At 41.9% G+C, this 27270-nt stretch overlaps 1 protein-coding gene across 7 annotated transcripts in view; it reads right to left on the reverse strand.

Annotated features, from left to right (window-relative positions):
* Positions 1-27270, reverse strand: part of LMO3 (LIM domain only 3) — a 101490-nt gene that overhangs the window by 23418 nt on the left and 50802 nt on the right. For all 7 annotated transcript variants that reach the window (XM_078654356.1, XM_078654339.1, XM_078654324.1 and 4 more), the window contains exon 3: positions 2281-2406. In XM_078654356.1, the coding sequence (XP_078510482.1) occupies positions 2281-2406 (126 nt within the window). The remainder of the gene's footprint in view (positions 1-2280; positions 2407-27270) is intronic.

A 27270-nucleotide genomic window follows, 5' to 3' on the forward strand; every position in this document is an offset into this window, starting at 1 on the left:
AAGTGGTAGAGAAACTCGTGAACATACAAATTAGTAGGTTCTTGCTGGAAACACAGGCACTGGATCCATCCCAATATGGATTCAGAGGGGGGCACAGCACCGAGTCAGCCTTAGAACCGTACTCTACTCTATCTAGGAGGCAAAGCGGTGATCATGTTAGATCTCTCCGCGGCCTTTGATACGGTCCATCATGTTCTATTGATGGACCGCCTGCGGAAGATAGGTAACCAGGGCACTGCCTGGAAACTTTTGGAATCCTTTCTCTTGAATAGAATTCAAATGGTCACACTAGGTGAACTCTCTTCCAAACCTTTTTCTTTACCATGTGGAGTCCCTCAATGCTCTTCACTGAGCCCAACTCTCTTTAATACATATGTCTCATCACTGGCCCTTCTTATTGAATCATACGGTTTCTCTCGAACCTCCTACGCAGACGACACCCAAATTGTGGTATCACTGTTGCCAGGGTCAATGATGGGAACAGCATCACGTCTCCAAGAGTGCATTGCAGCCATGGGTGGTTGGATTGCCCGAAACTGCCTTAAGCTCAACTCCGGTAAAAAGAAAGTGGTGTTGTTTGGAAACGACCCCAGCTTCTCGACTCCTGCTTGGTGGCTGGACACACTTGGTCCCCTCCCCACCCCCAGCAAGAAGGCTAAGAACCTGGGGATCTGGGTTGATAACAAACTTAGCTTTAAAGAACAGGTGAACGTGGTGGTCTCCTCCACCTCCTACATCCTCAGAGCATGCAGAAAAATAATGCCATACCTGCCCAAAGACAGCATACAAACAGTTATCACTACTCTATCCTTGTCTAGGCTAGACTACTGCAATGGACTCTACCTCACCTTGCAGGAGGGGCTCATGCACAAACTACAGCTCCTTCTAAACGCAGCAGCAAGACTGCTCACAGGGATACCTAAGTATCCCTCCATCCCGGCTGAGATCAAAAAGCTTAATTGGTTGCCAATAAAAAACGGATACATTTCAAAGCTTTATGCTTGGTCCATAAAGCCCTCAAGGGAGCCGGCCCAGAGTTCCTTAAACAGCAATTCTATTGGTATGTACCAAAAAGAGCCCTATGATCAGCAGAAGCTAAACTGATTTCGGTACCCAGAGTTCGTAAAGCCAGCTGGGGTCGTAGAAGTTTTGTAGCCAACGCAGCAAAGGCTTTGAATGGCCTTCCGCTGTATCTTAGATCAATAACAAACCTACTCTCCTTTAGGAAGTCCTTGAAAACTTGGCTTTTCTAGACATAAGCCATGCTGATGATTGCTCTCCCCTTATGCCTCTTTTGGACCTCATTCAGCGCCAGGACACCTGTTGGGTAACATTAACATTAACTTAGACTCTTCCAAAAAGGTCAGAAGACTATTGTATTCAAGGTCATCAACACATACGTGCTAGATAGGTCTTGAGCCAGGAACTAGAACAGGAAACAAAGCTTTAAGAGGCATAGATGTTCAATCCTCCAACAGAAGCCTGCATGGATGTCACCATAAACTAAATTCCAAAGGTTGGATAAAACACCACCACTAGAATAGGACTATGGTAATATTTTATTTTTATCAATTCAAAGAATGTCTGAATGTTTTTAAAGACTGAAGCCCCATTGCTACAGTGGATTAACTCAGTACAGTCGTAAAACCCAATAATTGCTAGTACACAGGTATCCAACAGCAATCTGAATCAGCAGTAGATGGACCACAAAACTGAAAAAATGTAATGTACTTGAGGAACTACAACCTACAGCACAAAGCGATGGAAAACCCGGAAAACCCGGAAAACAGCGGTCTTGGCCTGTGCAGGTAGGTATGTCTAGGATGCAATTATTTCAATAGGGGGTTGCGAGACTGAAGTGAAATGACATTAAAAAATATTTTTTTTCAAACTAAGTGGGCATGGTTGGAAGGTGGGGGTTCTTTTTTTCATCTTTTCTAGAATGTTTATTTTTATCTGGATTCATTGTGTGCGATTTACTACCAGCTGGCATCCTGGTTGTAGGCAGCACACTTGTACACTATTAAAACCCACTAAACAGAACTTAGCACAAGAATATCGGTCCTCAAGCCACAAGAGGAGTTCTTGATGTTTTCACATGGTGCAAACTAGGCTTGGAATTCAAGCATTGAGCCTTCAGTTCCCATGAGGTTATACAGCCCAAGAGATTTCAGCAGGATTCTGAAATGTCTGCTTTGTGCATTATATTTAACAGTCAGCACCAGCAGCCCAACTAATACTTGGTTGCGTCCCAGTAGCACTCAAAATGTGCACCCTTACCTCTGATTGCAAAGCTGACAAGCAAAGCAGTCCAGGTGGTACACATTGTCTTTGGCCCGCATCACCATCTCAAATGCAGGGATGAGTTTACTGCAGGCTGCACAGTTTCCTGTAACGCCAAATAACCTGTGAACACAAAAGACAGACATATAAGCAGTGTGCCATGAAAGCAAATAAGACACACATTCACTTTAACCCAGGTTTAGGTCTTAATGGAAAGCACACCTCAATTAATTAGGGGACCTATTTAAATAATCATAGTTCCTTCTCAAGGGTATGTAAAACACAGACCACCTAGAAGGATCTTAACGAACAAAAACTTCATCACCTCCCTGGCAAAGTCCAATAGTCTATGCAAATAGACTCACACCAATACATAAAACATTATTCTGTTCTCAAAGAAAATGTAGCCTTGTTCTAAACTCAGATCAGCCTAACAGTAGAATTACAATGAACATGTTAATACAGCGCTCAAAAAGGCAATCCACCACCATTCAGTTAGGTGTGCAATCCACCACCATTCAGTTAGGTGTGCAACAAACACAATTTCCAGAGCATTTCTAATTGAGGGCACATGTTCTATTTACAGTACTTTAATCAAAGTGCTAAACAGTTAAATATAATCCTATATGTGTACGGTTCAAACCCACTTCTACAGGAGCAGCACATCAATGTACTGCAGTCGCAGCCGGGTTACAGTTCAGTATTTATGCATTAGCAATGTACGATAAATAAGTGAAAGAAACACTGCTTCATAATCAATTTTTCAAACTGGAATATACAGATATTTCAAATGCCATGGAAATGTTTGTGTTGATCCACTATTTTTAGGTCGGGCATTAGCCAATATCTTCAGATAAAAAAAAATAAAACTTTAAAAAAGAAATTATATATATATATATATATATATATATATATATATATATATATATATATATATATATATATATATATATATACACACATTATTAAAAGGGCTTTCAGCCAACTTTCATTTTCCTTTGGTCCGTTGGTGTGTCATTTTCCTTTCACCCAAGAGAGTATAGAGTAAGATGTCGAGGTGGGCGGTCAGCCCACTTCAGTCACTGGATAATTTCACAGTCAGTGACTGCTTTTTGTCCTTTTTTTATTATTACTTTGATGTTGCTTTTTTGTTTAGCGTTTGATGCGACAGCATGATTCTTCATACCAAATGTGAGCACAGGCCACATTCCAAGCTTCCAGCTCCTGTTTCATGCCAATGCTGTTGTACATTCCTTTTTCAGTGTCCTTTATTTACAGTTTGACTAATATTTCACAGCATAATTATACATCCATTTGTATCTGTTCTGTATTAAGATATCAAAAGCTTCAATAATATACATGCGAATTCATGATTCTTCAGAACACATTAATTTTCGACTCAATTTCACCAATGGTTCTTCAATAAATATTTGCTGAGGAGGAAAACCAGCCGTCATTATGTTTAATTTGCAGCACTTGTTTTATTGCTGTTTTTGTCATTCTTTTCTTCTTTCAGTCATACTTTCATTCCTACTTCCTTTCCTTTCATTCCTTCTTTACCATTATTTTGTTCCTTCTTTCAGTCTCCTTTGTATTCCTTTGTTCTTGCTTTCCTTTTTGCTTTTTATTCCTCATTTCCATTTTCCATGCCTTCTTTCTTTCCTCTTTCATTCTTGCCTTTCTCACTCTTGCTTTCATTACTTCTTTCCATCTGGCTTTCTATCCTTGCCTTCATTCTTACCTTTATTTTTTTTTCATGCCTCTTCTTTCCTTCCTTCTTGCCTTTCTTTCTTAAAGGTAAGTGACTGACAGTCAATGGCACAACAATTGGCTTTTTACTTTTGTTTAGGTCTGTGTCAGCCAAGATCTTTGATGTTACTAAAATTATGTGTATGACATAACTACTGAGAATTTTCAGCCACACTTCATTCATTTGGCTATGATTATGTATTCACATTTTTGTTTCCTCCTCATTCGAGCATACATCCATCAAGAGGCAACGAGTTACCCCACTTCAGCCATTGGCTGACTATAGTAGGAGTACAGCATCTTTAGTCCATGGTATTTTTTTTTTTAGGGTGGGGTTTAGATTGACAAACTCCCGGCAGCTTCCCAAAAGGAGTTTTTCAAAAGCCATAACAAAAGAAGAATTGCCAAGAAGCTGGCAGGCAATGCTGGACCTATTGGCTTTACCAATACTTGTTAAAGCCCAGTGTGTCACATTGCAGGTTAGATGCAAAAAGAACAACTGATGGACAAAATGTTGAACAATGTTAAACATTCAACCCAATATAGAGATCTGGGCCTAAAATCCCTTATTTTTTTGGTCCCCATGCCATTCCGGTTTTCCAGTTTAAACCTAGCCATATGCAAATCTGGCTTGACTCTGCTCCCCATCGAGAACAGTCTATCCTAAACACCCAGGCCTGATTCTCCCTGGACTGGAACCAAGCATCCTGGGACTGGTTTTGGAGTTTCAACCCTCATAAACCAGGCTGGCCTGACTCCAGTAGCATGGAGCTCACGGGACTCATGTCTCAGCATTCTCATCCCACTTGGGGTGATGAATGCAAAAAGAACAATTGGATGGACAGAATGTTGAACAATGTAAAAGATTCAACCCAGTACAGAGATCTGGGCCTAAAATCTATAGTTTTTTTTGCTCCCCATGCCATTCTAGTTTAAACCCAGTCATATGCAAATAGTTTTTGACTCTGCTCGCCATAGGAACAGTCCAACCCGAACTGCCAGACCAGGTCCTCCTTGGACTAGACACAAGCATCCTGGGACCAGTTTCGGGGTTTCACCTCTCAGCTGCCAAACTAGCTTGACTCCAGTGGCTTGGCAGTTCAAGCTGGAGTGCTCCCATGGGGAGCAGGGTCAAGACTGATTTGCACATGGATGGGCCTAAACTGGGGTGGCGTAGTGAGCAAAGAAGAATGGATTTAATCCATTCCATCCATATTGTTCGGCAAAACATTTTGCCCTAAGTGGGATGGGTATGCCCAGATGTGGGTCCCTTGCTCGCTGTGCCACTGGATTCAAGCAAGCCTGGCTGATGCGGGGTGTTACCCTGAAACCGGATCCAAGATGCTTGTTTCCGGATTAGGGAGGACCCAGAAGGACTGTTACCTTGTGGAGCAGGGTCAATACTGATTTGCATATGGCTGGGTCCAAACTGGGGTGGCGAAGTGAGCAAAAGAACGAGGGATGTAACCCAGATCTGGTCTGGGGGTTAATGTTTAATTCATTCAGCTTTCTGTCCATCATTTGTTGCCGCAGCACATTGCAGTTAAGGAGCAAGTGCAATCCTTCAATGTTGGATTGTATTTAGCTTGTGAAACGTATTCCTTACGAAAAAATGTTAACAGATTTATTTTCACAACAAAACAGTGTGGGTCTATTTATCCTAACTTACCAGCACTGGTTATTGCAGAGTCCCAATCAGCCGCGGCACGTGGACGGAGTTACGGTGGGGCAAGAAGGCAGGGAGGGGGAGGGTCAGGGTGGGGTGTGCTAAAAACCGGAATATGGATAATTGCAGGAAAATTATCCATATTCCTGTTTTTAGCACTCCCCCACCCTGCCCCACCGTAACTCCCTCCACGGGCCGCGGCTGGTCCCCATATGGAGTATAAAGTATTTGTTCATGAATATCCCTGTGTGGACTGTTTTCATTTATGCACACCCGAGCATGCTAGGCTGTAGGGTGCCCAGAGTCTATTGAAAATAAACCCAAAATAACACACCTCCAGGATAGGCGACTGAGGGCCTTTTTAAGTACAATCATGGCATGTACCACTACAACATCACCACCGGAAGGAGGCATGATGCAAGCTGTCACTCCAGCAATGTTCCAGCTCTGCCTGTACTTCATAACAGCTGACCTTTCCTCATGACAAGAGACGGTTACTTCCCAGCTAACAAGAAGTGGCAAACACACAACAGATGTTATAGCACCACTGACACCAGGGGTCACCCGGTGTCAACAAGAAGCAGAAGCACTCCGCCCGGATCTTCTGGTAAATTGGAAAGAGGCGCGCGCGCGCTCCGGCCTCGCTTTTGTGTTTCTTATTAAAACATACATTAGCTTCTAAAGAATAAAAAAACATTAACAAACAGCCAGCATTCTTCCGTCTGACATCCAATGCTAAAAGCATTTCCATTATTATGAACAGAGCTTTTCATGAACGCGGCAGTGCGAGTCGTCCGCGGCATTAGGGGGTTCATGCGTCTGGCTGCCCCGTGCCAGAGCTCTAGAAAGGATTACGTTTTTTGCATGGCACATTAAAGTAAATGAAGCTGTAAACCATGCGCCGCTAGTGAGCGAAGGAGGAATAACGGTCTGCAAGAACATTTCGCCACATCAGACTCCAGAAGCCCAATGCATGAAAAAGTTTTAGAGAAGTTAAAAATCTAATTTGCAATGATTCCCACGAAACCCATTTACTGCGTGGAACATTATCGAATATAGTTTGTCACTCGAAGGCAGGCGCAACACGTCGTATTTTTGCAAAAGTGACCCGACCGCCTTCCTCCAACACCAGTCTGACAGGAGACAACTAATGTCGCCCCCGACAGGCGCCCACATTAAAAGCAGTTTTGCACTAATGAATACAGAAGTTGCTCGGCAGCAAATATCAGTTATGCAGTAAAATATGACTGCGCTCCCTCAATTATGTCCCAGTCATTTCTCAGAATTGTATCATTCCGAACAAGCCCGCCCGCATCCTAATTCCCTTTTAAGTTCTGCTCCTACTTAAGGAGCACGCATGTCCCCATTATGCAAACTGCCTCATCTCCCAGTTCGGCACAAACTTGCGATTAATGAGTCCCTTGTCTTTGTTTGAAAAAGTTCTGCATAAGCGAAAGTAATATGTGGTAATAGGTGCAACGGCTGGTAAAATCGAAGCAAACACGACCCAGATGAAATAAAAAAAAAATGAATTATGGCAAAAAAATAAAAATATTTATATATATATATATATATATATATATATATATATATATATATATATATATATATATATATATATATATATATATATATATATATATATATATATATGTATTCATATTAGACTTCTGCAGAAGATCCTGACAAATTTGACCAGGTAGAGTAAAAACCCTCTGTGAGGACACTGAAGGCAGAGTACTGGGTTTGTACTGCCCTATTCCCGCAACGAAAGGAAAGGACACTTTCCTAAACAGTGCAAGGTGATCGCAAAGAAAATTGTGTAATTGCCCCGGAATAGGTGTCATAGCGTGGAATGTTCTGTTCCAAAATCTTATCACAGGAAAAAGCACAAAAACACCGTTTGAAATTCTGGACGTGGTTTCCTTATCCGCTGTCCCCCGGTTTCAATTGCTCGCGCTCCCTGAGCATTTATCAGCCACCTTATTAGAATTTGTTTCCACACAAACCATTGATCATCAGCCTATTACTAGGCAAATGACAGTTAATTACCCACTACATTAACCACTGGGACCTGAGACCTGCTTCTGCTGCCATCAGTCAACATGATAAATGTGGCAAGTTCAGCAATGCATGGCCAGCCCTGAGCTGCCTGCTATAGTGTGAACAACCCTCAATCTCACTTCCAGGCCCGGGAAATCCATGGCAATCTGCATAATTACAAGCTCTGGGTTAATAACAGACAAATGATTTGTTGCATCTAAACAAAGTCCTTGGAATAGGATTGGGTCTCCTGTGGTTCCGGGCACGGATATGCTGCCACCGGTGTACTTTCTATGACACAAGCACATAAAAAAAGATAAAAACACACACCTGAGAAGTTGCATCCATCCGGTTTATTGATATCCAACTTATTGATTCTACATCTGCGATTTTTAATCACGAAGAAGCTTGTGAAGCAGTATCATCTTAATTATTCTCTGGTGCAACCAGGCAATTGGCCGTGGATAAATACCATTCCTCCATGCAGGTTTCCCCCCTCCCCTTACCCCCACCCCCAGTTGGAAGCTCCATCAGTTTTCATCTGCACCTGGACTGGGAGATCCTAATGATGAATTATTGCCCCTGGTCCTGGGAGGGGGAACCTTACAAGGGGCCATTTTACTGAACTGTCAGTTCACAGGCCGAGGGCAGAGATGCGGAAATCTGATCTAATTAACTGCAAAACGATGCATTTGTTAAACCCGCAGTTTAGTCCCAGGATCCGGGAATCACTCAGCAGCCACCATCACTTCATGTTCTTCGCTTTTGGTATCCAACGCAAGTATTCGGCTTTAGGGGGTCCAGAGGAATAATGAACCCAACAACTATCACGTAGAAGTCGATAGAGTGAAGGGCAGTTTGTGAGTAACTTCGGGCCCCAATTAAAAGCAAATATTGGTAACGCCAATAGGTCAGTCATTGGCAGTCAGCCCTTTGGCTTTGTCAATGCTAGTTTTGTTATGGTTTTTCACGAAAAGATATTGTTGGGGAATCTGCTGGCCCTGAACATATTCTAGAAACAAAAATATTTGGTTTATCTATATAAAAAAACAAAAACAAACAACAACAAAAACACTTATAGTCATAGTAGTCCGTGGCATATAGAGGAGCTACTCTGTGTTTGGATGTACTCCTTGTTAAGAGGTAGAACACAGTTACTCACAGTAAGGTCTGCTTATGTCTGAAATGGTCTGACCCACTGCCCCATGCTGTAAATTGCAGTGGGTGGCAGAAAGATCTGCAAGACAATACCAGACCAATGGGTGGCATAACGCCTCTGTAAGTACAGTGTACACATAATGTTAATACAATCAATAGTTTTTGGCTAATTACTAATAATCTTTTAACATCAAAGAAAGAAAGTTGTACATGGCATTAAATTGTACACACCTATTTTAACAAAAGTAGCACTACATGGAAAACTAGTGAATCGTATTTTTATATCGATTTAACATGGACTATTACTGATTAATAAAATCACAGCATTATTTTGGTTGGGGTCTTTAGTGACTCATGAATTTCCCTTTCATGTATCCATGGTCTGATAGTTTGGGTTTCAGAAGAGCCAACCTCCTGGTGTCCGGTACCTGTGTGTGGCCAACCTCTCCTAGTAGGAAACCGTAATGGAATGGAATTAGGGGAGTGAGTGGAAGCAGGGGACATCAACACTAGCTATCCCTATGTGTGCCCCAATTGGTACCTCTGAAGCCCTCAAGAGGAAAAATGAACAAAGACGTTCAAAAAGGAAATGGAACGAAGCTTGATACCAAATCTTAATTTCAAATTAGACATTTTCAGTTGGATTTATTTTTACTTAACGCGCGTGGTATCAATCAAGGCACGCTATCCAAATGTGTGTCCCAGTATTGTTTTCTCAGGCTGTCGCTGCGAACATCAAAGGAGGCCCTCTGCTACTAGGGCGGGCTCTTCCTGCTTGCAATCTAAGGGCATACTAATCCTTCCTGGGCTTTCCACAGGAGGGGTGTAAAGTATGCACCTGTCCAGTTCGCGGAAAACCAGCAGAGCAGATGGTCAGCTGTTAGTTGTGCAAATGTGGTGTGGAATGCTGCACATACCCAATGTACTGATCCTCGATTGTTACGTGCATGCAGGATTCTTTGGCAAAGAGTGCTTAGATCAGCCAGGGGGATGTTCCGGGTGATAAAGGAAGGTGGTGGGAGGAGAGAGGGGACTGGATTTTAGGAAGAGTTCGGTTAACAGCAACAAGCTGCCATGTTAGGAGGCCCCTGAAGTGTGAACATTGTAGCAGCCTATAGGACTTTCATGAGGTCCCCAGAAATCAAAATATGGCTTACCATGAGAATAAGGAAATGGGTAAACAAATTCCAGCAAACAGCCAGGAAAACAATACCATGGAGATAAGGGTAATATAAAAAGTTAAATAAACAACTAACTCCTGAAAATGACAGCCAAATGTGAAGCTGTCACATATTTGAAGAAAACTAAGATTTTTGCGAAAATTAATTATTGATGCATTTTGACCAGCAATCCAGCACGCTCACTCACTAAAGTATTGGCTTGAGGAAATAAACTAAGACGGTGTAGACAAATGCAAAGTTCTAGAATGGGCATGTCCAAACGCCTTTTGAAATGTTTCTAGTCTCCAACTAGAAACATAAAACACTAAAGGTCAAGATGAAGGAGTTATGGTGGCGCTAATATTTCTGTCTGTGTTGGAGGATTGGCCAATTGGTTAAGTATGTAAATGAGTGGCACTCACAAAGAGCAACATCAACAGTGAGGTTTTCGGAAACCTATTCCTCTACAAGTTCTCCTCAGGGCCAGTGTGCATAAACTTGTTCCACAACTGTGGACTCGTCTAAAGGTGCCTTTTTATATCGATTTATTTCATAGGCATATCGCTTTTATGGGAACCTGGTGTGTAAATAGATAGTAAAAAGTGAATATAAGTTAAGTTACAATTATTTTGTAAAGCCCTTATTTTGAAAAGGGATTTAATCATCAAAAGTTCATGGTCCTAAGAAAGGTAAGGCATAACTTAATCACAGACCAGACCATCGCTGCAGATTAAAAAGCCATGCACACTTTCCCAGAAAGTACAAAAGAGATTGTCTAATGCGAAAGGTATAGGCAGCAAAGATCACACTTCAGTAAAAGCTCTACTGCTAACCCCCAAAATATTTAATGGAGGAACAACTAAAATTCCTGAGGTGTTTATCTGACCAAGTGTGGGTGGTATAAGTTTTCAATTTAAGTGCCAAGAAATGGGGTAGAGGAATGCAAAAATGATGGCAAGGTTCAAATGATAGTTTTAAACATATTTTTCCTCCTGTATTGGCAGTGCAGCCTCGCTTAAAGTGAGAGACCCATGGTATAACATACTTAGGCTTTCTATCAATCTTGTAGCAGAACTGTGAAAAATAATTTCTGGAGGGTGCAAGATAAATAGGATTGCTATAATACAGAAGAGCCTGGCTCAAGGTATTTGACATGGTTAAATGGAAGCAGGATTGTAGAAAAGCAAAATCCTACAGTGCCGTAGATTGGTAGAAACATGTAGAAGAAACGTAAGGTGACATGCTTTTTCATGGAAATCTTACCATCAATGGTCAACCCAAGATCCAGACTATATGGAACAAGAGATACGCAAGTCCTTAAAGAACCCATTGTGTTTAGAGAAGGGGCAGCAATCTCTTTGGAGTAAAGAAAGAAGCCCCGGGCAGCACGGTTTTTGGGGGGCACCAGAGGTGAGCAAGTCACCATCCCCCCACACCCAAGAACAAGTCATCCATCGAGAACCAGAACTCTCCCCCCACTCTTACCTGCACCAGGCAGCAGTAGGTCTAGCTATACCACTGTCTGCCTTTGCATACAATTCTCACCAAGGAATCAAACAACTGGCCAAATAGGTAACAAAAAATAAGTACATTTTACACTCATAGTTCCTGCACCACAGCCAGTCAACACAGCACAGTGCACAAAGGAAAACAGATTCCCTCTCACCTTCAGAATGACAACAATTGTCAAATTAAAGTGTCTTTTTCCTGCATCGAGCACTTGAGGTATAGTCCCAACTCCAACACATTTAAGCGGAGATGAGCTGGACAGATTCAAAATCAGCCTTATCCACAGGTCTGCTGCTCAGGAGACATCAGAACATGGTTTAAGTGTATTGGCAGCCCCTCATTGCTCCACTAGGCCACACAATCAATCACCTTAAAATGGGAAATGAAGTCTGCTAGTACACCATCATACAAATAATGTATAGATCCTTAAATAACAAGTCAATGTGAGTGCTACTTAGACAGGAGTAAATACATCCAAAGTACATTCTGCTTGGCAAAAGATTTACTCAACCAAATTCAGGTGATCAGGGCATTAATAGCATATTAAATATGGAAGACATGACTACTCAGCAGGACAGTTTTTGCATGCAACCACAGCTGGACAATATTTCTGTGTATGCCCAATATTCAGATTCGAAGAGCCCCCATCACAACAATCCAGTAGAACCATGAAATGTGACAAAGCCAGGTCACTCATTTAAGCAAGCACAAAGGGAAATGGCTACATCACCCACAGTAAATTGAGTTCGATCTTGGACCAACGCCAATCAAAGAACCCCAGAAAGAAATGCAATTTTAATAACTAGAAGAACAGTTTATTGGTGGCAATAGGAAGATGTAATCCTATCAGCTGCAGCAAAACTTAACCCATGTGTTAATCTCGGGGAGTTACCACCTCAGCGCCAGGACACCGGTTGGTATTTGTGCGCTCTATAAGTGTTATAAATAAATAAATAAATAAATAAATGTGTTGTGCCTGTACTTTTCTACTATTTTAACTTGGATGCTAGGGTATGTGGAGCAATTTACTGTATATTTCCATTGAAATGAATGGGCACTCCATGACGAGTTACCCTTGTCATTAGCATGGAAGTGGTTAAGTCGAGCAAGTGCAATTTCCAGTAACAATAGGTTTTGCCGACAGCTGCACTGTCATGCTAGGCCTCAAAAAGGCAAACAGCCCTACTAACATTGTACTGATAAAACAATGAGTCTCCCAGGGCTCCGTTATTTCTCCAACTTGATTTAGTCCTTACGTGGCACCTGAAGTTTTCACGCTCATCCTCTCCTGCATATTTTACTGTAGTTCTATGCGGACACAGTATATTAGGTGTCATCCCCAAAATATGTTGAACTGTATGTCATTCAATATCAGTACTCCACTATTTAAAGTGCCGCCTGTTGAAAACGGAGCTCCTACTAATCTTCCCACCCAAAGCCTCAGCCTTGAGCCAAACAAGGTTGTGTTCATTCTCACTGCTAAACGGTCTCCCTCCAGCAGTGGCGTTTGGAAAACCCTTGATTTCATATTGGGATAAAAATGTAACCTCCAAACCCAGGAACGTACGAGGTAAGGACGTTTACTATCAACTCATACCCTTACCTGGTATCAAATCTTTTATCCTGGAAGGGACTTCAAAGTAGTCCCCATCTTTACTAACTATTGCAACTTTTTACAAGCATTCTCAAACGGTTTCTAACTTAGTAAAAAACGATGCATTAAAAAAAAAAGGATGTAATTATTATTATTATCGAATTTTGTAACACGCACAGCTACTCCTGGGAGTGTCCTGGCGCGGGCCTTTGAGGTGCTGGTAAAGGAGGCGATTAAAACAGAAAAGTTTTGAGCTGTTTCTTAAATTGCCCCAGATCCTGGATGCTATGCAGAGAAAAGGGCAACGAATTCCAAACCGAGGCTGCCCTAACGGCACGGGACCTGCCACCCATTCTTTGTAGGTACACACGGGGTATCTGTGCAAGAAGCTGAGATGCTGACCTAAAGTATCTGGCAAGCGTGTAAAAAACAAAGCACTTCCTAAGATATTCAGGCCCCCACCGTGCAGAGCATGATGTGCGAAGACCAGGGCCTTGAACTTTACACGTTTCATGACAGGTAGCCAGTGCAGCATACGCAGATGTTGCTTGACGCTCTTTCTAATAGGTGAACACAAGCCTACCTGCCGCATTCTGGAACACCTGCAGTTTTCTAAAAGTGTAGTCAGGGAGGCCCATATACAATCCATTGGCATAGTCAATGCGAGAGAGGATCAGTGCCCGGGTCACGGTTTCCTTTGCGTTCCTAGGAAGCAGCGGAAGGAATTTCTTAAGGGATTTTATTATCCCAAAACAGCTCTCAGCCAGTTTTTTTATTTGGGTCGAGAAGGACAGCTGCTCGTCAAACCAAACACCCAGGTTTTTTACTGGCAGGCCAGAGGAGGATGGCATAAGATAGTCGGACGGCCAGAGAGATTCTCTGAACCGAGGGAGAAACTTTCCGTAGAGAAGGATTTCAGGCTTATCCTCATTGCATTTGAGCTGAGTAGCACAGAGCCATTGAAAAACAGCTATCAGACACTCTTTTGCCTTTACAGTAGAGAACTCTGATTTGCCCCAAGTGAATAGAAGTTGGGTATCGTGTGCTTAAGCAACGATCTTTTCACCCTGCTCTTCCCCTAACTGGACCAGAAGGGTAACGTAGATATTAAAGAGCAGGGGGCTCAGAGAGGACCCCTGCGGCACTCCAGTGGCCACAAATTGAGGAGGGGACGAGAAATGTAATGCCATTTTCTGTTCGCAAACGGGTGAATCGGCCCGTTTGCAAATTGAAAAAGGACATTTCTAATGTATCAAAGGCTTGACATTCGCATTTCAGGTAATCACAATTAATTGCTTGTAGCCTTTCCTAAAGGCGAACTGTGCAATTAGGAAACGCTATTTGCCTTCAACTTCAAGTTGATGGTAATATGTGCATGCTTTGAAAAATGCATTTTTCAAAGTGCCATCTAGCACACACATGTCCTTAGGGCATGTTTGTGCTTTACGTGAGCACACTTACTTTTTTTGTGGGGTGCTTCAGGGGGCCGCCCTGGGGCACCCTTGGATTTTTATTGGCTATTTGTGATTACCAGCTTGGTAATCACAATTAGCCAATGCAATACCATTCATTCCTACGGGCCTGTAGGCCAATAGAAATTAATGGATTCATATTACCTAATAGCAATTCACAATTTCTGAATCGCTATTAGGTAATGTTAAGGATTCACAATTTGTTTTGCAATTCCTACATGCATAGCTTTTTGCAATTCCAAAATAGCGATTCAGTAAAAATCACTTTTAGAATCCCAAAATGTATGCTTGATGCACGTGCTCCTAAATGCTTAATTGTCCGATGTGGAATCGAAATGTTCTGAAGTATTTAATGTCTTTCTTAGGTTTATATTTCCAAGCGGACTTCATCATCACAACACAGATTAGTTTAGTGGGGGGGGACTCTCTGGAGAATAGTTGGACAATGGCACACAGTTTCATACAAGAGTTGGTAAATTTTTACTAGTTACATTGAATGGTGACCAATTTAATGGTACTCAAGAAGTTTAAGTGTAATACAGAAGTATCGTATTTATGTAAATTGACTTTTATAATCAATTTACTAATCACTGGATAGTGTGCATTGCAGTAAACAGTCACTTCACAACAAACCATCTTAAAATATTTGCATGAATGGAATTCTCGTAATTTGAAGAAATAGTAATCAAAAGTGGAGGAGTTTACACTTGAAAACCTTATTGCTGATGCAGGGGTATTACACTTGAATTGATCAATTTAGATATTAATGTTTGTGATCGCCAGTATATTTAGAGAGCTCTGCACCCCTACAGTTACTGCCTACACCACCATACATGGTTCTTTAATGTGCTATTCCTCCCCTAACATTCTTACAACTTCATCAGTATTGAAATTGGTCATGGGTACTCGCAAACATTTTCCCAGGGATCAAAAATGTTGGTCTGTGATGTGACAGAGGGTCGCATTGATGCCAGCAGAGTGGCGGTTGAGGGGGCAGTAAGGTGTGTGTAAGGGACGTGAATCATTACATATAGTGGCTGAACTGCATAATGTGAAAGCAGAAAACTTTGATCAATCCCGGCTTCCTCCCTTACCGAAACTGTCGGATTCAAGGCAGTTTAATTTCATTTTCCCTCCTTTTTATTAATTATTACATATTTGAGGACCTCGAAATTCAGAACTTCAGGATATGCACTGTACAAAACATTCTCAATTCTTTGATTTAAGAAATAATATTATTATGTATAATAGCAGCACAGGCCACCCAAAAGGTGCACAAAACAATACACTTGACTCTTAGTTCACTATTCTTATTCTTGTTAAGGTGGAGGGCGAGTATGAATGTTTCTAAATGCATGTTTGAAAACTATCACTAAAAAAAATAGATACATCTTAATGTGCTGATATAATCTTATTAACTAAGGTGAAAATATTCTGCATGTCAATGAAATACACTTTTGAAATATTGAACAGACTATCTTTTTTACACTTTTGTTGAAAGAGGTCTTAAAAAAAATCAAAATGCTCCTAAAGTTAAGGGGTGCAGGAAACCTTATTTTCTTTTACTGCAGTTAACCTATATATTAATGCGTCAAAGTTTATTTAACATACGTGTGAATGGTAGTGCTGGGTCTAGTAAACAGCAGCCTGGTGCTTCTGTTCACCACGGCACTAATTTCTACAGGGGTAACCCAGTATCCCTCAGAACCTGGGTAGATATGTTCTGAAACTACAATCGGTTCTGGTGAGAAGAGAATGATTTCTTCTAAATAATTAGTGCTTTAGTCCAACAACTTAGCACATACCATTAAATGATTAACACACAGGCCTGTATTCTCTCCATATATAAACATTCATATAACAGAGCAATACAGAGCACTACAATTAGACACAACACTGTCTTATAACAGAAAACAATTGAAAAGTAAAGAGAGGTTACCTGGTCATAACACAATGCACAGTGACAGATGACAGACAAAGGACATGTACAAAATTAATTTGATTGGGTGTCCATTATATTCATTCAATTTGTTTGAACATCTCCTATTGGCTGGTCAGTAGATATGTTAATCATTTATGCAGAACTCCTGGACGCATCATCAACATTTCGACCCCCTCCTAGATAGTGTGTTCATTGAAACATCAGAGCAGGTCATCCTCAGAACTAGAAAGCATGTATGCAGCCAGGCTAATGAAAGAAGATTGAGTTGCTGGATGCTCTGGTCCAAGTGTACACAGGGACATATCCCTCCCAGTGTGGATAGGGTGAAATCTGTGTATCAGGCGTACCCAAGATTAAAAGGTACTTTAGTAGGGAACCTTATTACAAAGAACTTTCAGCATAAAGATCGCAACAAAAAAAAGAGTTCCTGGAAGAACCTTTGTGAAGTCTCTGAAAAATTCTAGAATACAAAGCAAATAAATCAGCAGTCAGACTAAGCACACCTTGCAATTGTTTGCTGCTGACCAGGAGGCCACATCTAAAAGGCAGGAGGACCACACGCAGCCAACGGCCTACTTTGGGTATCACTCGCCTAGGTGGTCAATCAAAAATGTAAATCCCTCGACCATAAAGTTAGTTCATCCAAATTAGGAAGTTTGCAGATGGGTTCGAGTAAAGTTGACATGTGAAAAGAAAGTTAAATATGTTTTCCTACTCTGTAGCCTAAATCAATATAATAGAGTATTTTCATGTTTTGTTTTAGAACAGATTGTATGCTTACTGTTATCTGCTCCAAGACCATACAAATAGCAAGGCAACCTAAAGGATGAGCCAGTTAACTTTGAGTTGCAGATCTTACATGCAGATTATAACCTAGAAGATCAAAGGTGCAGACGACTTCAAAATTGATGATTTTCCACATATCCTGCAACAGAAATAAACCTAAAGGGTCTTAAAAAATCCAGGCTATTTGATTTTTTTTAAATCTTAGCTCTGTTCCAGGAATATCATAATGTGGGTGTGATTCAAACAACCAGTATCCATTGAAAGTCTTGTTATTTAGTCTGTTCAAGATGCACTGCCAATCAATGCTTTTGTGAGAAGAGAGTGATGGCCTGACGACCAAGCCATTTGCCTGCTTTCCTGAAGTCCTGAGAGACAAAGCAATGGAGAGATAGGAAGGAGGAAGGCAGTGCCCACTGCACATTATTTCAACCACTCCAAAAAAAAAAAAAAGAGGAGATTTAGAGTGGAACATGGATTCCAAATTCAAAGGAATGGTGAAATACGATGAAGATACGTCCCAAAATCGAAAATCTCCCTGGAATACTATAATAAGACACCCATATTTTTATTACCACTTCAAACCAAGTCAGAGTTGCAATGAAGGACAGCGGCTAAATGTCAGAGGAGGTCAAGGCCCCCACCTGTAACGGCGGTGTGGGCAAAGAAGTCTAATGCTTTTATGCTATTAAGATACGAAGATTATTGATTGTATTAGAATATAGAGCACAAATAGAGAGCGCCAGTATCCTTGATGAAGGATGTGGTTGGTGCAGTTACCAATATCTACTGCCTCAACAGAAGCTTAGAAACCAGATTTATTTTTTACGTTGGACTATGTTTGGGTGATGTAATTTATTTTCTTTGATTATTAGAATAGGAGTTGGACCATTGCCTTTTCAGAAGGTTAGTGAGGAATGGGGTTATGCTGAGGAGTTGTCAACTTGTGCCCTCTCTTCCACTTGCATATTACCTAGATCAATCAAGTATACCAGTTCTTCATTCTTGGGTAGGTTGGTTCTAGCCTGTGAGAGAAGTATTGTGCAGGTAAATTGTGTCATCCCATGTCCCTTGAATTTCATATAGGAGAGTAGATGTGCTAGCAACTTCCTGGTTTCTTGGTCTCACTGACAGAATTCAGTATTCTTGAGTGCCGGGTGTCACATATACAGTTTGTGTCAAAAGTCAGTATTGAATAAACTGCCTCTTTACTAAGAATTAACTCTACTAATCAGCTGACTAGTAACACTTGGCATCGATCTTCCCCAACCACAATTTTATCAGTTCAAGTTGTGATCGTAGCAATTCATATAAAGTCTCTGAAGTGAGAACAAAATACAGTGCGTCTAAGGCAAGGGGCTCAAAGGAGTCTGTTCTGTCATGCAAGGGTTCTTAAATGAAATGTATTATTGTTAACGAGTCATCAGTGAAGCAAATGGAACTAGAGGTACCGTCCTGAGAGCTTGGAAAGACTTTAATATCAAGAGCATCTTATTATGGGCGTTGGCATCCTAAAAAACGAAAACAAATATGAAAGTTGGAATAATGACCACTCCCAGTGGCAAAACAGAAAGTTAAGCCATCTCCAAACGTTTCTGGAGTGTCTCTCACATAAATGATACAGAGTTTTTTGTGAAAGTAGGTTCTCTTGCCCAACACTTCTATTGGAGTAATTGTGAACAGAGCTTAAATTTGCTCACAAAAAGTGCAAGTGATGGGTGTACATTTAAGGGCATTGCCTACAGTATTGATCAACCCAGTGGCAAGGGAGATGGTTCCATGAGAAGTTCAACAAAGAGGGAAGATGAAGCTGGTGGGTGAGGAGATTCTTGCATTCACAGACCACCATGCAATGAGATGGGGCCAACAAAGTCAGTGTCCTGTTCATCATGGGAAGTAGGGGCATCTCCATGCAAAGCTAAAAAGTGTAAAAAATATTTTTGGCGGTAAAAACACGTTTTCCTCAGGAGAAATCTGAGGAGTCTTCATGTCTATATTGAGTGATAGGGTGGAATAGTTGGAGCGGGTATTGAATAGTTCCACTTGACTGTTGCCATAGAGGTTCTTCAGATTTTCATGATATTAGTTGCTGCATGAAAGACGTGTTTATTTGAATTATGGATTCACTGATGCAGAGATCTGTGACTCTGGCTTGTCCCTGGCACTTCTTTCCCTTGGCCTACAGGCTCTCAACTACCTCTGATGGGAGGGAGACACATGCTATCCTAAAAAGGGAAGCACTGTGAGACAAATTGTGTACATTTGAGCCTATGTGGCTCAAAGTCTACTTTCAATGATCGGTCTTGAAGTTAACCTTGAGAGTTGATGAAGCCTATCGATCCACTTTATAATCAAAAGATAAAAAAGATATATAGATGAAGAAAATATAAGGTGCTGTGTATTTGGCAATGGCACAGGGTTGCTAAATTGAACCAAATGACACTTACCCTGAACTAGCGTTTTTGCATAATAACTTGATGTGACCTGTGTATTTTCAACATTATTGGCAACCCATATGTGCATTTCATCCCCACACTTTTGAAGTGGTATGTGCTAATATTAACTGATTGTGCAAGCCAGCATCCCTTAGGGAAACCCACATATATATGGTAATGTCACATTTTGGACTTCAAGTAGTAGGTTCTTTGTCAGCCTTTCAAGATCAGTTTGTCTTTTTTGAGAAAGGCAACTAAATATTTATCAGTTTTGTTTGTGAGAGTCTCTACATTTTTCATTACATCTTCAGACTGAAATTAAATTTTAGCAGGGTAGTACCAATATATATTGCTTAATGTGCTGGAAAAAGTATAGTTTGTGTGGGTTCAAACAAGATAAAGAGGTATGTGTGTTTATACAATACAACTTCAATTTTTTGAAAAAAAAGCTCTGGCACAAGGGTAGTGAGGGGATTAAAATATAACCAAGCTGAGAATCCACAGGGCATTGGATGGCTCCAATAGGACTTTGAATTCTGACAGTGAATGCAAAGGACTGTGGGCGTGTCATTGAACTATAAGAAGTCCTAAATGAATGGTTTCTAAAGCACTGCAACACCCCAGGTAGCTCCAGAATGGTGTGTGTTCATACCCTGGCAAGATGATAGTAACAGATGATTGGGAGAAACACCCTGAGCCCAAAGGAAGCAGTTCAACATGTGTGAATATTTTACCACTTTTCCCTGCCACCCCTCGAGTGCTTTTATTTAGGAAATCAGGCAGTCTGATGAAATGTACCCCTTTGCACACTTCCCACAATGTTTCCCAAACGGAGGTTGACCCTGGGTACAGCAGCAGCCAGTTCAAAAGCATGTATGTGAGCGAGCTGAGCAATGCGTTTTTATGAAAGACAAGGAGGAGGGCTAGGATTGGCTTCAGAGTTTGCAAAAGGAATTCAGCCAAGTGTGTGTCCAAGAGGAGGAGATGCCATATCCACCGAACATACATTTTTTGTGTAAAAGAAGACGGTGATAGCGGTGTACAAAGAGCATCCAACTGCTGAGGGGGCCAGGACATGCTAGGGGCAGAGGGTCAGCCCACCAGGACCGGAGGGCGAGCAGGGGTGATTGACTGAGAACGAGGGACAATATTGAGCTAACACCAAGAAGTAAACAGTAAAGTGGTTACAAACAAAGAGTGATAGTAAACTACTGTCTTTGCCTAGAGTGATGCTTCTCACAGCAGGCAGGCCTTGGTACTGGCTCAATGGAGTAGTGGCCATAATATGAGCATAATTCAAACTTGTGCCCCATAAAACCTACAGCAAGTTGAGAAAGAAAACATGGCCAGATACTCAAAGCAGACGAAGTCCTCAGAGAACATGAATATTGCATCTACTGAAGTCTAAACGTACCACCTCTCACCTAAACTACATGATTAAACCATCAATGTTAAAGTAAACATAAGCAGTTACCATTCAACTAAGACACCACCAGCAACAAAGACAACTACACAACAGTGGTACAGGTCAAACTAATCTAGCTTTCAAACTCTTACTCACACAACCAGGGTCGGATTGGTAAAGCAGGCATTCGGGCAATCGCCGAGGGGGGCGGTATCCGAGTTCCAGCTGTGGGCTGCTTTTTTGGGCAGCCTGGGGGGCCGATTTGGGTGGTGTCTGTGTTGTCCGGAAGCTGCCTGCAGCCCAGTGGGTGCCTGAGTGGTCTTTATTGGGACAGAAGGGCATCAATTACCTCCCTTTTATTTACGAGCAGAAGTGTCACTCCCTTTCTCTGGCTGGGCTGGCCCATTAATGTATGCATGTTGAGTGGGGCAGGGGGCCTGAGCGAAAGTGGCCTCACTTGTTTTCAGGTGTCTTTCACCAGTGTTCTGGAGAGATCGGTGTTTTGTCCCACATTTGAATCAAAGTAATGCATTTTTTTTATCTAAGTAAAGTTAAGAAAACATGCCTCTGTCAGAAAACCTCCTTTTATAAAACTTCGACTAAGCAGTGGTTTGAGGAAAGGCAATATGCAAATGTAGGCCAATTTTGTTTTGCGTGCCCGGAATTTTTTTTAATCCTAATCCAACCCTGCACACAATTGCTAGTAGTCTGGTAATGCTTCAAGACAATAGCTATGAATAGTGCAGAGCAACAAATCACCATATATTCACGACAAAGCAGAACGGAACAGGACAACGGCACTCACATTTGATAACAACTATAAAACGCTCCGACTCCACCAAGGCCGTCCTTGGCACATACTTTTGCGTTAGTTTTGACACACATGTTGCAAGTCTTACGACTCTGAATTCTGACATTCTCTATAAAAAAAAGCAGTGTAACTTTTTTATGCTGAAAATATAGGTTAAGGCAAAATAAACCAAAACTGAAGAGGATTTCAAAGTGTTGTTTATGATGGTAGGAAAGGTATTCAGCTAAAAAAATATGGAAGCCAGTTGGTGTTCCGTAAAATGCATATTATCTGTGAGGAAACATCGTGGCCATAAAGGTCTTAGAGGAAAAAACACTTTATAGTAATGTGAATAAAACCAAGCCTTGCACTACCTAGCCAATATACAAAATGCTGTAAATCTACTTGAGTTACTGTACTGTGAAATGAATCACTTAACCTAATCAGAAACTCCCCACCTATACAAGTATTTTGCCTTTATAGCTCCACAGTGAAGCTATTTGAAGGAGACTCGCCTATTTTAAGTTGGTTGGGGGTGGGGGGCATATAGAATTGTTGTCAGTGCATGTAATTAAGTGATCACATGAAGCCCGTTTCCTCGTGATTTATAATTGACAGCTCATACAACCTCGCGATTCCTTTGTGAATTCAAGAAGTTAAGAAGAAAGCAATTTCTCAGCAAAATTGCTTTTTCCGTAGCACCGACGTCAACTTAAGTTTTCTTCCTTGGAATGCCGTCCTTCTGCGCTCTTTATAAATAAGGCAGCAGAACCGAAGGGATTTCCTTTGTTGTGTCCCCTTTAGGATTTTCCCATTATTGGAAACATTTCTTTGAAGTCGCCACGCTGCACATGATGTGCAGAATATTAAGTAAACCTTAGACCTGTGTAAACCGCACAATCGACGTCCAGGCAGCTGCTATAAAAGACACTCCTCCAACAATGTGCCACCTTCCTCATAAATTAGAAAAGGTTTCTGCAAACGGCCCAGAAATGACGGCTTTGCAAAATCATAAACATAAACGTACTGTCCTAATCTCATTTCCAATCTATTGACAAATGCCAAGCAAGGGGATATGAAAAGAGGCCTGAGAGCTGGTTTCATTAGTATTTGTATTCTAGCTATAAACGGTTCAAAGCGTTAAAATGCCACTTGCAAGTAAACGGAATTTCTTCAAAACCCATTTATGAAAATCGGAAAAAACGACCCCCCCCCCGTCCGCATTTGTAAATGTATTCCTTTAAACCACTGTTCTGTTTACATCTCATTTTAAAGAGCCTGACTCAGAACTCCAGGGACTTATGCTCTAAAGCCCAAACTGTAGTGTTTTGAAGTTAGTCGCGGATGGGATGATGCTTCGAAAAAAATTAACGAATTAAATAAATAGATAAAGCATTATTTGGTTGCAGTAAAGTCAAGCACCGTCTTTACCCACTGATGTGCCTACATCACATAATGAACGAATGTACATGAGTAAGAGCAGTGTTCCTCAGAATCCACACCCAGCCTAATTGGATGAGCAGGAATCTGTGAAGCAAAAAGGATGCATTTCTAACACCAACAGAGCTGGAACGGGACAGAATGCCACCAAAGAGCCACCAGGTGTCATCTTAAAAGGAAACGGAGAACCCTGTACAAATATCAATTATACGTATGCATGCATGCGTAATGCCGAAGCCACCGGCCATCAGAACAACTTCTACCCTTCTTCTGGTTAGGGAAGAGCTGAGGACATCCAATTAATGAACATTGTAGTGTTCGAGCATGGGTACTCACAAACATTACCCGGGGGCCACAAAGTATGGTCTGTGGCATGCCCATGGGCCGCACTTATGCCTGCAGGGTGAGAGTCAGGGTAATGTAAGGTGGGCGTACGGGGATGTGAAGCAGATGCATGGTGTGGACAACAAACAGTCATGTTACTTTTGTTTGCTACCAATGCTCTATTCTCATGCACCAAGAATGAAAGCCATAGCATTATCTTCTAATGTATAGTGTGAGAGGGAAAGATATTCTCATCTGAAGGTGGCTGATTTGTAAAAATGTAAAACCAGAAAACCTTTATTTATGCCCGTATAACAGCTTTCTGAATGTTCCTGAACTGTCAAGTAAACAGCAGCACAGAGTTGCTGGTCACCAGGGGGCTGCAATTAAAAGTCAGGAGGGCCGCATGCGGGCTCCGGGCCGTACTTTGAGTATCCCTGTGTTAGAGGAACTAGTCCACTGGCCCCCTCTCTTACTATATTCCCTCTGCCTAGGTTCACTCCAGTTGTGGAGAAGCGTGGCTCAGTGGTTAGAGGCGGCAGACCCAGAAGCTGAGATCGGCCGTGGACCAGGGTTCGATTCCCCGCCTCGGCAGGTCTCGGGCTCAAAAATTCCACGGGCTCGATAATTCTCGCTCCGGTGCCTACTCAACTCACGGGGTCATGCTCTGCGACTCTGGGCAATAGCTTGCTCAATCTCCACTACAGCCCCTCGCGGCGGGATGCCTGGCTTTCACCTTGTGGATACCCTGCCGGGATATCTCACAGGGGAATACCAGGACGGGTTCCCTAAGCAAGCGCTTAGATACCGGGTCGGTGATTTGCGCTATATAAATACATGTACATTTACATTTGTATTCTCAGGCTTCAACTCCGTGCAGACCTCCACTGCCTTTCAGCTAGGTGAGCGCTATACAAACACTACTCACAAAGTAGGGGAATGCCTCAAGGGTTCCTGGTGCCAAACCAGAAACTAGGAGCAACCTATGAAGGAAAATTCAACAGCTAAAAGAACACAACAAGCAGCTTTTTATGAAATGGGAGCAAATATTTATAGAACGAAGGGGAAAATGCAAGCCAATCCACATCTAATTGGAAACATCTAAAAAAAATCTCATGAATGCAAGGTGAGGAGGGTGGGGGGTACGTGGGCGAAACCAACCCCCAGACTGAGGAAGAGAATGTGCTGAAGATAGCCTACGACTTTTCTCAGACATGTATTTATACAGGCCTTAAATTGTAGATGTTGCGTTCTAGACGACCAGTAAAGTGCTCTAAGCGGGTGGGATATTGGATCATATTGCGAACCACTCAAACGGGCGCAAACGTCTCGTGCCTCACTTCTACACCTGCTTTGCCAGTCCAGAAAGTCTCAGGTCCCCGTGCACCATATGCCTTCCTCACCCCCAGATTAGCTTTAAGTCATTGTGAAACAACGCCGCCACACAAGGCAGGGTGGTAAATGAAAAGGAATTCTGCTTTACCACGTTAACCGTGTAAATCAAGCAGGACTAGATTAACATTGCCAAATCACCCATCTGGAGACCCCTGCAAGCCAGAAGCAGAAGGGCTTTTCACACCTGAAAGGACCTCACACCATCTCCATCCTGTCACATTAATAAAGGAACGCCTTACCGCTGTGTAACCACGGACGGTTATAAATATTGTCCGACTGTCTCTTAAGGCCAGTCTGAGCAGGTTTCTGATGTTTCTGATTTGTCATCAGCCACTTCGGATCATATTTACCTTTGCATTCACTGTTAAGCTCCCCTTTCCAATGGCCCCGTTATGTTAGAAGATGGCAGCTGCACCAGCAGGACTATATTTCTAGCTTTCATGTAGAAAGCCGCCACAATAAACGCTTGATGGGAGTACTCTGAAATTTACGACGCTTTCAAAGACTGGTATTAGGTCTTCGAAGATGAACTTCAAAAAGCGGTAATTAAATTGATTCTCACATAAATTGAGCCCTCCATTACTTTAACGCGACCATAACCTCTACTTGGCTCTAGTGTGCTCTTTGGAAGGCAGGATTTAGAAAAGTATACCTGCCCAACTGAAGTAATGGCAAATCAAAGTAATAGACGTGCACAAATTAATTAATTTGTTGATATGCAAATCACTTTAAAACAAAAGCAGTATTTTGCTAATAATTGCACTGTGAAAACCTAAATCCAGGTAGATTGTGGGTCATAAGGAATCAGGCATAATAGTGTAGCGTGGTCGTTCCTGCCAGTTCCTGCAATATACAATATTAGGCAGCACTTTACTCAGTGGAACCCTCAACATCTGACCCTGGAACACAGAAAACATCTTTGCATACTGTAAAATAGCGGCACCTTCCTTGGTTCACAACATTGCATTGTGGTATTCATGCAGAGGCTGACTTCAGTGCCAGTTGGACGTGGCAGACGTTAGCCGAGTATGCATCATAAGGCGAGTAAGGGAAGATCAGGCTGCTGGAGAGAAGTTAACTCATCAAATTCATGGTTGAAGATGCGCTAGTAAACAAGCATTGGCATATCCAATAGGTCTCGCCTTTGGGACCTTATAAGTTAGTAGCCATGCAACACTTGATGTTGTTGCACCAAGGATATTGTGCTGGATAACTAAACACTTATAAGGTCCCAAAGGCAAGACCTATTGGCTATGCCAATGCTTGTTTCCTTCTACACTGTAGTCCCTTTAAGGTTTGAGGTCATTAAAATAGGACTACATCACACTTAATGGATACTCACAAGGTGTAAGAGCAAACTGCTCAAGATCATCTATGGTATGAGATGATCAGTTAATTGTTACTGTATTTATATAGCGCCTACTACCACGGACGAGGTGTCTAATCGCTTTTCGGTGAGTAGTACGCTACTCAAGATCCCAAAAAGGATTAGGACAAAAATTTATTTTAAAAAGGGGTCTAAGGAAGTGCCTGAACAAGAAGATAGAATGCGAGGAGCTACCCCTGTCACACTAGACATAAGGATCAAAGTCAATCTGTGTGAGAGTGCGTGTTATTTTGAAAACCACATTGCTGCCACTCATTTCTCTGCATTTTCTTACCGATCTCCTTCGGCCTCTCAAAATCCAGGTGATTTTACGCAACATCCCTCTCTCAGTGCCTGGAAAATTTGTTTATTTTTCGCTGCCTGTTCACCTCTAGACATCCATGCATGACCGCCCCCAACCTCTTGCTATCTCCCTTGCAGTGTTCACTCACTGCCTGCTCTCTAATGCCTGGGCCAGTTTTGTTTTGTGTTCTGTGAGGAATCCGCCTCTCACCCTCTGCCTGGCAAACCCATCACGATGGGCTTGGTTGCCAATGCTGCCTGCGGTTCACACAGACATGGTTGGGTTCCATTAGATGGCTGTGAGCCTGTCTTCCTCGACTAAACGCATGTACGAACATACACTCACCCACAACTAAAAAACAACTTCACACACATTCACAATCACTCACACACATTTCATCCAGATTGTTGATTTTCACATTTACCTCATGTTTTATAGCCAGAAACCCTGGA

Source organism: Lissotriton helveticus, chromosome 1_1 (genome assembly GCF_964261635.1).
Source record: "Lissotriton helveticus chromosome 1_1, aLisHel1.1, whole genome shotgun sequence".
NCBI classification, from domain to species: domain Eukaryota; kingdom Metazoa; phylum Chordata; class Amphibia; order Caudata; family Salamandridae; genus Lissotriton; species Lissotriton helveticus.